The sequence below is a fragment of the Lissotriton helveticus genome, chromosome 10 (genome assembly GCF_964261635.1).
Source record: "Lissotriton helveticus chromosome 10, aLisHel1.1, whole genome shotgun sequence".
Taxonomy (NCBI): Eukaryota; Metazoa; Chordata; class Amphibia; order Caudata; family Salamandridae; genus Lissotriton; species Lissotriton helveticus.
This window is the reverse complement of record NC_136071.1, coordinates 629,204,265-629,218,360: the sequence shown is the minus strand read 5'-3', so window position 1 is coordinate 629,218,360 and position 14,096 is coordinate 629,204,265. Positions and strand designations below refer to the sequence as shown.

The 14,096-nt window shown below is 48.3% G+C and overlaps 1 protein-coding gene across 1 annotated transcript in view; it reads left to right on the top strand.

Annotated features, from left to right (window-relative positions):
- Positions 1-10,767: 10,767 nt before the first annotated feature.
- Positions 10,768-14,096, top strand: part of SHISA9 (shisa family member 9) — a 1,140,149-nt gene continuing 1,136,820 nt past the window's right edge. The window contains exon 1 of the mRNA XM_078663164.1: positions 10,768-11,285. Coding sequence (XP_078519290.1) covers positions 10,768-11,285 — 518 coding nt within the window. The remainder of the gene's footprint in view (positions 11,286-14,096) is intronic.

Genomic DNA, 14,096 nt, shown 5'->3' with positions numbered 1-14,096 from the left:
ACCACCATGAATATATATATATATATCAGTTGATTCAATAAAAAACCTAAAAACAACTCAGTCATCTATTGATTTCCTATTTCTGACTGACATTTTGAAAAAGCAGCATACAGTGTAACAACCGGTGAGGCTACCCAACGATTGTAAATACAGTAACACATCTTCACATTTCTGGAAAGTAAGAGGTGTCAGAATATGTTTAAGATAACATAAAAAGAAAGGTTTATAAAATTTACCCAAAAAAACATAAAATACTGCAATGATTGTTTAGCCGCCCCGTCGCATGAGCAGGCTGGTAATTGGCTCCCCCAAAGCTTTGAATCATCAGAAAAACAAAATTAACACTAAACTGAACCTGTCCTAAATCTGAAAAGAGACCTTCCCCACCAGGAAAGTTCTAATTGCAAATAAAATGCCACTTTTCCTGAGGCTAAAAAGATATAATGATCACATGAATAGCCCTTGCTTAAAATCTTCTCCAATCTTTATGTAATACAAAATTTCGCGCAACAGGTCTTCACTAGCCCCATATCAGATCCGGCTAATTTAACCGGGTCATAGAACATTCTAAGCTGATATAACTATAAGACCTTTTGACATATTTTAACCAAGGTATTGAAAGGCCCTTTTCTAAGTTAAGGCAGTCCAAAACAACCACCCTATTAAAACTTTGGTTAGGGCTTGACCATATATTGACCCACAGCAAGAATGGTGCAAGTCTAACCAAATGTGAGACATATTGTAAATTAAGCTCTAACTGCAATATAAAATTGTAGCTTGTTGGCGGAAGGTTCAGAAGTCATCTGCATATCCGATTTTCTTCCACCAGGATGGAGGACGCATTGTGAAACCCCCTACCCCTGCTCCGTAGGTGGCTGTAGGAAGGCACTGCATGCTATAAATCTTAATTAGGGCTCCCGGTTTTATGGTATTTATTTTTTTTGACGTTTCCATATGTATTTATCCATATTTCTTTTTGCCAACTTTATCTGTATTTATCCATATTTATCATGGATTTTGTGGAAAAAAAATAAAGCTGAAACTGGTATATTTCCACATTTATTTAACTAATAAATTTGCAGTCATGCGTGAATGCCTGCCAGGTTTTAGTGATATGAAAACCCGCAAAAGATAACTCAATGCAGGTGTATGCACATTTCAGCATCATCCTTATGCATATCTACTCCTGCTTAAGCCTCGTTACTAAACAAATCCTTTTTTTAACCCCCTTACCTATCAATCCACAGTTATTGGCCTGGCAGTCATAGCAAAATGTATTTAGAATCACTCAAAAAGCACCCAATTTCTGTTTTTGTCCACATTTAAAAATAAATACAGACAAGAAAATAAATGGTTTTCTGTCTGTATTTTCTGTAAAAATCAGTAAAAACGGAAAACAGGGAACCTTAATCTTAATATAGATGGAAATAAGACCCTGGCCTATGTTTTGAACAAGATTGAATAGAGATTCTGCTACCCTACTTAACTTCAAATGGCCAGTGTTTACCTGGGGTTGCCAAGAGCCTGGTGAATCGAAAGTAATGCCAAGATAGCTTAAATTCTGCACAAGACTCAAGGACTAGACTAAAATCTGTAAGGACCTCAAATACCTCAATCTGAGGCTACATGCCATTATGTGGGATTTCCTGAAATTAGTAGTCAAGTCTAGGTTCCCCGTAAAGGTAACAAAAGATGTAACTAAGCTACGCAGAGCACTGGGGATCATGGCCTTTAACATGGTATCATCAGCATATAATAATGCTGGAACACACACATTAGAGATTTTCGGTACATCACTGGTGGCAACAGACAGATCAGTCTTAACTCATTAATATAAATAATAAAAAGCAAGGGGGCCATGATGCATCCCTGTTGCACCCCACTAGCTATAGTGAAAACATCAGTGGGGAGAGGAGTTGGCCTATCGGCTAGGGTGGTCGACCTCGAATCTGGGGAACTGGGTTTGAGTCTCGGCAATGACGCTGAACATCCTGTGATTCTGGCCAAATCACTTAATCTCCCCGTGCCTAACAAAAATGAATGTGTGTCCTCATGTAACGTAACTGGTGCTATATAAAGCGCTCTGATACCTGATTCGGGTCAAGTTCACGCTATATAAAACTCTGAAAAAAAAATAATCAGTAGTATACCCTGCATGACTATAGCGTACCCTAGCCCACAGGTTCTTGTGCAGGGTGAACAAAATATATTCCCCAGCGGGGCGTCCACTCCCATATCAAGGAAGACCATCCACACTCAATTCACTCATAAAAGTCCTGCTCCATGTGCACCAAAAAAATCCTCCAACCACAACTAAAGGCCAAGCTCCAACAACTTACCAAGGCCATTCTCTGTCCACACACCAAGACATTGATCTACCTTCACACTCAAGGGCCCACTCTACCCACACAAGAACGACAAGTATCTGCCCACACACCAAGACCCTGCAAACCCACACATGCAATCATGTGTCAAAGCAACACGGTCCTCAACTCACTTACCCGGACCTTAACCCATCCAGACCCCACAGGCTCTGCACAAGCAAGTTGCTTTGGCTGGTGCATGCTTTAGGTGCAGGCATTTTCACTAGTTCCGTAGATCACTCGGTGTCTCAGTGAACAGGCGTGAATCACCAGGCATTGACATGTCACACCTTTGTCAGAAATATACAACGGATTCACCAAGTGCGAAGTGCTGCCATGGTTCTCTTTAACCCACCCTCTTAAATTTAAAGAAACACATTTGTAGATTTATATAGCGCAGTTTATCACCCCTGAGGGTATCGAGGCGCTGTCCGTGGGCACGGGGAGATTAAGTGATTCGCCCAAAAATCACAGGATGTTGAGCAGACACCGAGACTCGCACACGCAACCCCAGCTCTTGTGTAGCCAACTCTGGCCGCTGCGCCACATCCTCTCCCTATGATTCCTCAGTATAGAAGTTTTATTAACGAGGCAACAGGTTTGGTGTACCTGCCCAGAAAAAAAAAGCTTACACATGTCAATAGAAAGTGGCACCCCTTTTAGATACCTTTATACTCTTTTCTGTTGATTTAGAATGTGAGTTACTTATGAAGTTTGTGCACCTAAGAGACGCGAAAAGAAAGGAATGCGTGGACATATGGTCACCCCGTTAATGCTTCCGCCCTTCCACCCTGTTGGTAGGTGTGACCTGGAGTGCAGAAAGACGCTTTCTGTGATCTGTCTCTCGTGCCCCATGCAGACTGTCAAAGCATTCCAAGGGCGCCAGGTATCCGCACAGCGTTTAAACGTTGCCATGGTAATGACAGCATCCTGAAATAGGAAGTACCCGCATGCCTTTGTTGTCGCGCTCCATTTATTACTATGCAGTATTTCGCAATCGCCCGTGCGCAGTGGCCAACTGTTGGAATGTGCTGCTTAGCCAGTTTGAACGGTGTTTCGTTTAGTAACATTTTAATGGATCTGTTTCGCCCTCCTCCTGTAATGCGTACAGATGTGTTCTCAAGGATGTAGGCTATATGTCTAAAAATGATTTATTTGCATCGTCTGTCGGCGTGGCATGTGTTGTTCCTGCGCACTGTCGGCGGAAACAATCAATACTATTTCTCAGGGTCATCGCATCGATAGATTAAAGGCCGGATTATATACATTTACGTTGATGGGAAATGAATCACAGTGGCCATTGCACCAACCGGTGGGTCACAAATTTTGATTGGCAGAAAATATCCATCTTGCTCCAGTCTCTGTGTGAATCCAATGGCCTGTCAGTGCAAATGTTAGTGTAAAATTGACCTGCACCCACGCACATGTATTTGATCTGTCTTATCACCTGCATGGAATTGGTGGATATTTCGACCGATAAACAAACATCTATGGATGTCCGCTTCCATACCCATCCCGGTTTAGGGCCCTCATTTATGAGCACTTTTGCGCAGCTCGAACATCACTTGTCTGACGTTCAGGTGGTGCAATGTGTCGCAGCATATTTACAAGGCCACGTGAAGTCACTTTAGGTGACTTTTTATGGCCTTGTAAATATGCGCCCCTTTTACGAAGAACACTGTGTGAAAGGGGCGTTTCACGGGTGTTGCTGTGGGTGCTCCCACACAACACCCATGGGATCTGAAGCATTCACAGATTTACGAGAAATTGTTAGCCTGGGAATGCGTCAGAATCTAACGCCACACCAGGAGTGGTGTTAGGGAGGTGCAAGGAGGAGAAATGTTTCCATTTCTCCTTGTTTTTTCCTTTTTCTATGTGTGCTGCATTGCACCGCACATAGAAAGAGGAAAGCTTTTGAATTGATGGATTTTATAAACAAAGGTGTATCTCCCTGCACAAAAATCAAACAGCCTCACAATGCATGCGCCCTTGCACCATGGTGCAAGGATGCCTGCATAGGCGCATGCAGCCCATTGTGCCCCCTTGCAGGGGAAAAGGGCAGGAATGCACTGTATCTCATAGATATGGCGCATTCCTGCCCTTTTGTTTTGAAGTAGAAGCGCGGGAAGATTCCTTGCGGCGCTGCCCTATGTCAAAACCTCATGAATGAAGCCCGAAGTGTTATTGCCATCTGGCTGTTTTGTTAATAAGTGCTCACGCATTCCCACAATTATGGGCCAGAGCCACTGGTACGGATGCTTAATGAAGGGAAAGCACAATCAACAGCTGTTAATGCCCAGCAACATGTGTGAAACAACAATAAGTCTTGTGGCAACACCCCATCACCTATTCTGCACACACACACACACACACGCACACACACGTATGGTGACTATCCCTGCCTTCCTACTTTTGCTCAGGGCTTTAAGTTGGACGAAAAAGGTAGAGGGGCCATCCCTAAAAAGGCCATTGCCAAAGCAGCCTAACCAGGAATATTTTCCAACAGGTGTGGCCTACGTAGTAAAGGGCGTGGCTAAGCACCTGCAAGCTAAAATTCTATGCTTCACAGTGAGCCATCTGACCAGTAGTCTCTGTGAATTTTCTGTTATTGTATCCAGGCATGTCATGGATCAACCAATGCATATACCTAAAACAAGATGCATATACCTAAAACATGCCAGTCCTATTGGCTTAGCCAATACTTGTGAACTGTACCTCGTAAATCAATAACAGCAATGTTTTTTTCTGAATAATTAGAATTGAAAATATTTAAATTCTGAAAAATATCAGACGGTGAGTTATGCATTACTAAGGCCTGTGGAAGGGGGACCTTTGGAATGCCTCAAACTCCTGTGTACCTGTCCCCACCACTTCCTTCTGCAGTCCCTCACTGTGTAGCCACTAATGCCAGGGGCAGACTGAAAACGCAAACCCCCCTGGCAATTACGTGAGGCCACCCCACACGGGGGGCTTGTGGGAAACACTGCTCCACTTTTGTTACAGGGGGCCAAAATTGCCGGCCCCCAGTAACAAAAATGCCCCCCATTGGTCCAAAACCAGCCCCCACTCTTCCGGCCTACAAGGAAAATGCCCAGTGCCCGCTACGGCAAGTCCGTCCCTGACTAATCCCCTTTTTCTCCTCACATATTTCTGAAATTCTCTATATGCATATACCACATCTTCCCCCAGTTAAAATTGGCACGTATGTGGCCATCACTTTTGCACTCTGCAGAGAAGCCAAAGGTTGGATGAACATGTCGTTTACACAACTTTATGACCATTGACTAGCACTGGTGAGATACTCACACTGCCTTCTGCCTCAGCTTCAGAGTTCTGACTTGTGCACCATCGTAAACACCCACCTACACGACCATGAACTCAGACACACCTTGAGGTGACTCAGTTCAAAGTATGCCCTACAAAGAAGACAAATGTTGCATTAGAGTGCATAAGAAATACGGCATCTTGAAAAAAAAAGCAAATACTTTAATGGAATGCAACATGAAATAAAGCATTTGAAATGGAACCAGGGACTGCATCGCTGACGCGGGATGACTTAATGTTTTTTACAGCCAATGTTGAGACATTGATCAATGTTTTTGCGGTAGTGTTAAGGACATGAATATAGAGACCTATTTCAAAGTCAGTTTGGAGCTGACTCACTTGAAGCCCTTCTGTCACTGAACTTAGAATGCAGACAAACAATGCTTAAGTTGTAAAAAATATGTGCCTGGCCCAAAATTGCTCATAGGAACCGACGGGTGGCACTACAGAATGCCAAGCCTGCCTATTCGTGATTCCACCTCATGCCTCTTTCTTCCACCCCACACTTACTGTCTCTTTATCCCACTCGTACAGGTTCTATTTCTTCCCTACTTTCTCCCGTGGTCACTGCTGTCATATCGTTCTGTTTTTTATGTCCTTGCCTTTCTGCCACTTTCTCTGGGTCAAAGAGCGAAGATAAAAAATAAGTCTGGTCACCCAGATAAGCGCCGGTGCTCACCATTTGCAAACACCTGATCAAATTAAGCACCACAGACAGACGTCAGTAGTCAGCACCCAGAAATCAAGCCTCTGATGGGCTGCACGAGTCTCAGCATTCCGTCCAGAGTGGAGGGAAAACAACTGCAACCCCTTATCTTTCCCGTTCCTTGTCCACTGCAAGGAGTACTCCTACCTCACCAAACATGTCATATTCGCATGTGGTTATCTGCCAGTAAAGGGGGCTGGGCTCTGATGTTAGCTTGATACATGTGGCAACTGGTGTGTGGAGTGGCCATGTGCAGAATACCTCCTCCTTACGGAAGTTGCCAGGACCACTTGTGGTGGCTTCACGTGTGGGCTGTACTCTGATGTGAACAACTTATATTATTTTATTTCTCTCTTTAATTTCTTTGACCTAAAAGCATCCTCTCTGCTAACTGTATAGACTTGGGGGAGCTGGAGAAAGTGGCAGAGATGCCAGCAGCTGCCCACAGCCTTCAAAAACCGACCTCCAGTGGCTCCAGCCCACCAGGGAAATGCCCGGTGGCACACACGGCCAGTCCGGCCTTGGATTTCACTGGCGCCGGGCCCATCCAGAGGTGGCTATTCCGGCGGGTGCGTGGAAGCGGCGCGCGCCTGCAGGAAGGCTGTAACTTTGTGCGCGGATTTGCAGGTAATGAGCAGCGCGCGGTCGGCGCTCACCATCAGAAGCTGAGAGGCGCGGGAGATTCTGAATATTTAATGCGGACAGCTCCGGGGTGCTGTTCTTCCCCTGATCAACGAGCAGCTCACACTGTTCACCCAAAATGCATTGTGGAGAATTTCCCGTGCCGTTTCAGTGCACTTAGAGATGCCTACGTCGGTTCGCCTTTCTGCTCACACTTGACAAGTAGAGCGCTGCGCACGTTGTTTTACACTCTTTGCAGGTGCTGCTGGTCCACCTGGCGCCGCTTTGCGCCCCCCTCCCCCCTCTGCACGCAGATATCCACGCCTCCTCGCAGTGCTCTAACTGTGCACTCTGGAGACCCTGAGGAAAACCACAAGCGCTCTGACAGCTCCTCCTGACCTTTCCAGGCGCCCCTCAAACCCCGCCAGCCTCCATCGTTTCACACATGACCCCTTCCCACTCTGTCTCCCGGGGTTACTGATCGACTGCACTAATCCAACCGCACTCCCACGCTGCCACGCGCCCTTTCAGTATCCGCGTCCGCGCCAAGACCCCGTACCGCGCCGTATCGGCATGGGAGGCTCTCTGCCTACTCCACCACATCCAGTGTCTGCCCCTCCCCCCGCCAATGTTCAAACCCAGCCACCAGCGGGTCACTGGCTGCACTGAGTCCTACCTATGTGGCGATGTGAGGGAGCCTTGTAACATGGCCCTGTCCGCTCACTGCCTCCCTCGGGAGGGCTGTATGCTCTCACTATTCAATAACGTGTTTATCACACCCTTTACCTGCGGATGGGCATCTATTCTGCTCCGCCAACTAAATCACACACCCCACCTCCCAAGCGACCATCCTCAATGTGCCCCGTGACGAATCCAGGCGAGTAAAGTACCACACACCCTGAAGGCACTGATAATATGGATTCACCGGGCACCACGAACAACGGGGCCACCTCACTTCACACACCCAGATGGAACGAGCCACAAACACACGTTTGGAAGCGTCACGTTTTGTATCCTGTGAACAACCCAGGTGAAAAGGCGTCATCTCAACGAACGCTCAACAGGAGCCGCAAACACACAGCTGGACGCATGACGTCTTAAATGCCTGTCCTCCAAGGACCATGGAGGTGAAAGTGACACCACAGCCACACACACGAAGCCTCCGCCACACACCTGTAAATACCACCCTGGTGAACAATAGGGGTGGACTGCTTACTTCATCTCACACATTCGCACCTCAAGCGTCAAACAGAGGAAACAAGTACTTTCTTCTCTTCAGCTGTGAGTGTTCCACCTCACACACCCTCGTACAAGTAGCTACGAACACACCTGCAATCAGGTCGTATTCGCCGTATTCCATGGCAACGGCTGTGAAAGTGTCCCCTCACCGCACACATTCCGGGGCAAGGAGTTACAAGCAAACCTTTGATTGGTTCGGGATCAGCGTGCTTAAATGAAAAATGGCCGTGAAAGTGTCACCTCACTTCACACATTCTCGTGCAGCGAAACACAAACACGCCTGCAGTAAGTTTTCCTCTTCTCCCTATTTAATGGGAAATGGCTGAGAAAGTGTCGCTTCATGTCACACACTCTTGTGCAAGGAACTACAACATATCTGCAATTCAGTTACCCCATCGCTATATTTCCATAGACAATTGCTGTGAAAGTGTCACCTCGCCTCACACGCTCTCGTGCAAGGAACTACAAACAAACTTTCAACCAGTTCGCATTCACCGTGTTTCATCGACAATAGCTGTAAAAATGTCACCTCATGCACGTGCAAGTAACTGCAAACGAACTTTCAGTCAGGTCATATTCATTGCGTTCCATCGACCATGGCTACGAAAATGGCACCTCACAAAACAACCTCGCGCAAGGAGCTATGAAAATGGCACCTCACCGAACACCCTCCTTCAAAGAGCTATGAAAATCGCACCTCACCAAACACCCTACTTTAAAGAGCTATGAAAATCGCACCTCACCAAACACCCTACTTCAAAGAGCTATGAAAATGGCACCTCACCAAACTCCCACGCGCAAGGAGCTATAAAAATGGCACCTCACCAAACTCCCTTGTGCAAGGAGCTATAAAAATGGCACCTCACCAAACACCCTCCTTCAAAGAGCTATGAAAATGGCACCTCACCAAGCTCCCTCGCGCAAGGAGCTATGAAAATGGCACCTCACCTAACACCCTTGTGCAAGGAGCTATAAAAATGGCACCTCACCAAACTCCCTCGCGCAAGGAGCTATAAAAATAGCACCTCACCAAACACCCTCCTTCAAGGAGCTATGAAAATGGCACCTCACCAAACACCCTCCTTCAAAGAGCTATGAAAATGGCACCTCACCAAGCTCCCTCGCGCAAGGAGCTATGAAAATGGCACCTCACCTAACACCCTTGTGCAAGGAGCTATGAAAATGGCACATCACCAAACTCCCTCGCGCAAGGAGCTATAAAAATAGCACCTCACCAAACACCCTCCTTCAAGGAGCTATGAAAATGGCACCTCACCAAACTCCCCCGCGCAAGGAGCTATAAAATGGCACCTCACCAAACTCCCTTGCACAAGGAGCTATGAAAATGGCACATCACAAAACACCCTCGTGCAAGGAGCTATGCAAATGGCACCTCACCAAACACCCTCTGCAAGGAGCTATGAAAATGCCACCTCACCAAACTCCCCTGCGCAAGGAGCTATAAAAATGGCACCTCACCAAACACACTTGTGCAAGGAGCTATACAAATGACACCCCACCAAACACCCTCATGCATGGAACTATGAAAATGGCACCTCACCAAACTCCCTTGTTCAAGGAGCTACAGACTTTCAATTAATTCTTACGACTGTAAATGTAATGCCTCACTTTAGACACTCCCACGTATGAAGTCACAACATGCAAGCACACACTACGTCTCAATTGTGCCAAAATAACAATGAGTTGAAGGTGGTGACTCGCACTTGCGCACGAGTCCACTAATGCGGTTCAAATGCCACTTCTACTTACACACCCTCACATGAGAATTAACCACACTTACAATCAGTACCTCTACGCCATGTCCAGTGACCAGTGTTTGTGAAAGGGTCACCTCGTTCCATACCCGGTCACGAGATGCCAGGGCACACCTGGAAACACCACGACTCAATTGTGCTCATGAAGACTGGGGTGAATGTGGCACCTCAAACCCTCGCGCAGATGTGAGGGTGCAGCTGGAGTTTCAAGGGCTACCTCACACTATTGGAACACGTTGTTGCTGTTTTTATCTGAAAGTCGACTCGTGACTTGGCTTCTCACTGCGCCTGGCGCGGGTATTTCCCGCCCCTTTCAGGTGCCCTGGGCCAGGGGCTCTTCTGGTGAGACTCACAACGACACACCGCGTGAAAAGAAGTAAAGTTCCGCCCCAGCCCTCGTCCACCCTTGGCATCGCCCACCGTCTCCCTGACTCCGTCACCCACTCCTCCCCCTCCCCACGCCTCCTCCCCGCGCTCTTTCTCCGCGCTGCCGGTCCCCGCTCCACAATCCAGTGTCTGCTTTCCTCGATTCCACAAGTGCCGAGCGTCAGCGGCGGCCGCGCAGCGCAGAGGTGAGCAGCGCGGAGGTGAGCAGCGAGGTGCGCGCTGCCGAGGTGAACTGCGCGCAGAGGCGGGCCCGGCCCCTGGACCTGGGAGACATCGGGGCACCGGAGGGGCATGAGGAGAGGCTGAGGCCACCACTGCCAGCCACAACAGGGCACCGACACCTGCAGGGACCATGAAGGCGGGCTGGGCCATCTTCGGCTACTTTTTGGTGGACCTTTTGAGCTCGCTTTGCTGGGCGCAGGGTAAACCCGGGCAGCATTTTGGAAGCATCGTGGTGGTCTCGGGGGGCAACCACACCAGTCCCGGGGACCCCGGATCTTCGGACAGCCCCCAGGCCACGGACGCCTGCCGGGGTTACTTCGACGTCATGGGGCAGTGGGACCCCCCGTTCAACTGCAGCTCGGGGGAGTTCACTTTCTGCTGCGGGACCTGTGGCTTCCGCTTCTGCTGCAAGTTCAAGCAGGCCAGCTTGGACCAGACCACCTGCACCAACTACGACCGGCCCATCTGGCTGAACGCCGCCAAGCCCCCTCCGCGCATCGAGGACCCCCTGCACGACCCCACCCGGGACAAGACCAACCTGATCGTCTACATCATCTGCGGGGTGGTGGCCGTCATGGTGCTGGTGGGCATCTTCACCAAGCTGGGGCTTGAGAAGGCGCACCGACCCCAGCGCGAGAACATGTCGAGGTAGGTGTTTACTTCATGGGGACGGGGACTTGGTAGAGCCACACGCAATGGACCCATTTGATATGTTTCCAATAATACATTCACTATGACCAAGAAACAACAAAAGTCCAGCTGCCCAGGTGCACACACAGCGACCTGCGCACCCCCATGCCACCTCACTGTTTTTAACTTAGAATAACAGTGCGCCAAATTCACCTCACGCCACCGACGAAGCGCACCTTGGCCGTGCATTTCACGCTTTCCATCCTGAGCTGTTTAACTCACTATCTCTCGTTTGTAACTTATCAGGGGCGCCTTGGTACCAAGCCGTCAACAAACTACCGCTTGATCTCCCCCCCCCCCCATGTTATAATAAATCTGCGTGTTTATTGGCTCTGCGGGACAATGGTCGCGAGCACGGATGCCTCGGATGGGTTTCGACTCCAGAGAGGCGGTGGGAGGAGGAGGGGGCGCTCACCTGCGCCGATACTGTAATTACAGAGCTGCCGGGGTGACGAGCTCTCGGACCTGCTTTGTTTGTGGCAGAGCAGGGGGGCACGCTCCGTTCGCTCCAGCACACACTTCTTCCAGCCGCATGGTGCATTGAGTACTGCTGTACGCATGTTTTGCTTCTGCTGCCTCAGCAACGCGCACGCCTGTGTGGCGGGGTGCACAGGTGTTGCTTGTTCTAGTTTCGTCACACTGCATTATTATCAGTGGAGAAGGTGAGAACTAGAATTTACCTGCAATCCCGAGCGCTGTCCAGGGTACTGACAGTAGTGTTGTGGCAGTCACTAACCATCGCAACTGGTCCAGTGCACCTGCTCTGAGGGAGAATTGCGCAACACGCACCGTGTAAAAGGCACCTACCTATCTGTTAGCCTTGAACCCGTAGAGGGACGACGACACAGGCAGGCTGTGTGAAATCGTCGGGGTTTGACCTAATTTCCGGGGGGATATGGATGATGTGTTGAGAAAGGGGGTTGCCATGAGAGCCATGCCGTTGCCGCGCTCCCGCTCCGGAGCTGGCATGGTTAATGTGTGGGTAGAGGCGGGCGGGCGGGGAGCCGGTGTGGGTCCGTGCGCCTGTGGTGTGCGCACTGGGTAGGCTGACGGCCCTGGACACGAGCCCGGGTGTGAGAATCATAGCGGCAGATCGTGTCAGCGCCTCAGAACCGAGGCACAACACTTTCAGAGAAATGTTCGGGCCTGTCTGATTCATTATGCAAATTCGAGCGCACGGGGGCACAAACAGATGGGGGAAGACGTGTGCAGATGAACGCAGCTCTGCGCCTTTTTAAGTCTCGAGGATGCGTCCAAGATCCTTGGGTAACTTTTTAAAGGTGCAGCTTCGATGGAAGGCAGCTCTGTGTGAGATCACTGAGGAGAAGGGTTGTCTGTTTCCAGCGCTCTGCCCTCTTAGCCGAACAAAGAGACTGCATAGTGCAGCAAAAGGCTCCATGCAGGCTAATGTACAGTTTGGGATTTTACTTCAAACGCCAAGTGACTGGTCTAACTACATGAGCACGTTTAAAATGCACAACACATAGACAGATAGATAGATAGATAGATAGAGAGAGAGAGAGAGAGAGAGAGAGAGAGAGAGAGATAGAGAGAGAGAGAGAGAGAGATAGATAGAGAGAGAGAGAGAGATAGAGAGAGAGAGAGAGAGAGAGAGAGAGATAGATAGATAGATATAACAACATTTCATGTTTCCCTTACAACGTTCATCTCTCAATAATTTCCAGGTTATCTTTACTTCCCTATATAGACCTGCCTTTCAATATCAGCCACTGCTAAATACATGAGTGCAGCATTCACTTCACACCATCTATTGGTAGTTATTGCACTCACTGCGCCATTCCAACACCTCAGGGAAGCTGCATAACTGTTTGTGTCAGTGGAATAAAAAGTTGGCTGCATCTTTTATCGTCTGTTTAAGTAGGGCTCAGAAGTTATTGAAAGATGACCACCAGTGCTCCACCAAACTCCTAATTAAATAAATAAATATAAAAATAAATAAGTCAGCGAAAACTTGAGGGACCATTTTTATTTGTTTTGAAGATGGCCAATAAATAAAAAATAAAGAAAAATATAAAAAAAATACAAATACCATAAGGCATCTGGGAGTATGTTGCGATTGCGCGTGCAGCGCGCGCGGGCCAGAAACAGGTTTGCGCGCTCAGCTCCATGTTGAAATGCCTTTTGTGGCACCACAGCGGCTTCAGTCTCTGTTCTGGGAGTTTTAGCAGAGCTGCGGCACTGGCACTGCTCCTTGGGCAGCATAAACAGAGCGACCAATAACAAACACATGCACACTGTGACTATGCATCACCGCTGATCATCTGCTGCTAACGGAGAGCAGGCTGTTCTTTTCATGTACTGGGCAGCAAAGCACACACACATTTACTTCAGAAAGCATAACAAGTGTAAACATGTCTGTGGACAGCTTTTGGAGCATCGGGGAGTGTTGATCAACCTCAAAATGGGTGCGCTCCCTGAATATCGAAACCCAACACGTTCCGGGGACATAATATCGAGGACAGAATTTCACACAAATTATTCACGGGCAAGTAAGTCTAGATTTTCTAAATCTAATTCCACATATATGTACCTATACAGAACATATATCTTCAAGGTGCTTAGATGTGTAGGTACGGATGTATGACGTTTCAACACATGCTTTTACAACGCATGCCTTTACGATGCAAGTTTTACAACGCAAGTCGTTACAACGACTTGCGTTGGGGGGGCGCTGGATAGTGAATAGTTTATTTACTATTCCAACTCCAGTCCCCGTGGATAGTAGGGAAGGTGTTGGATAGTAAATTA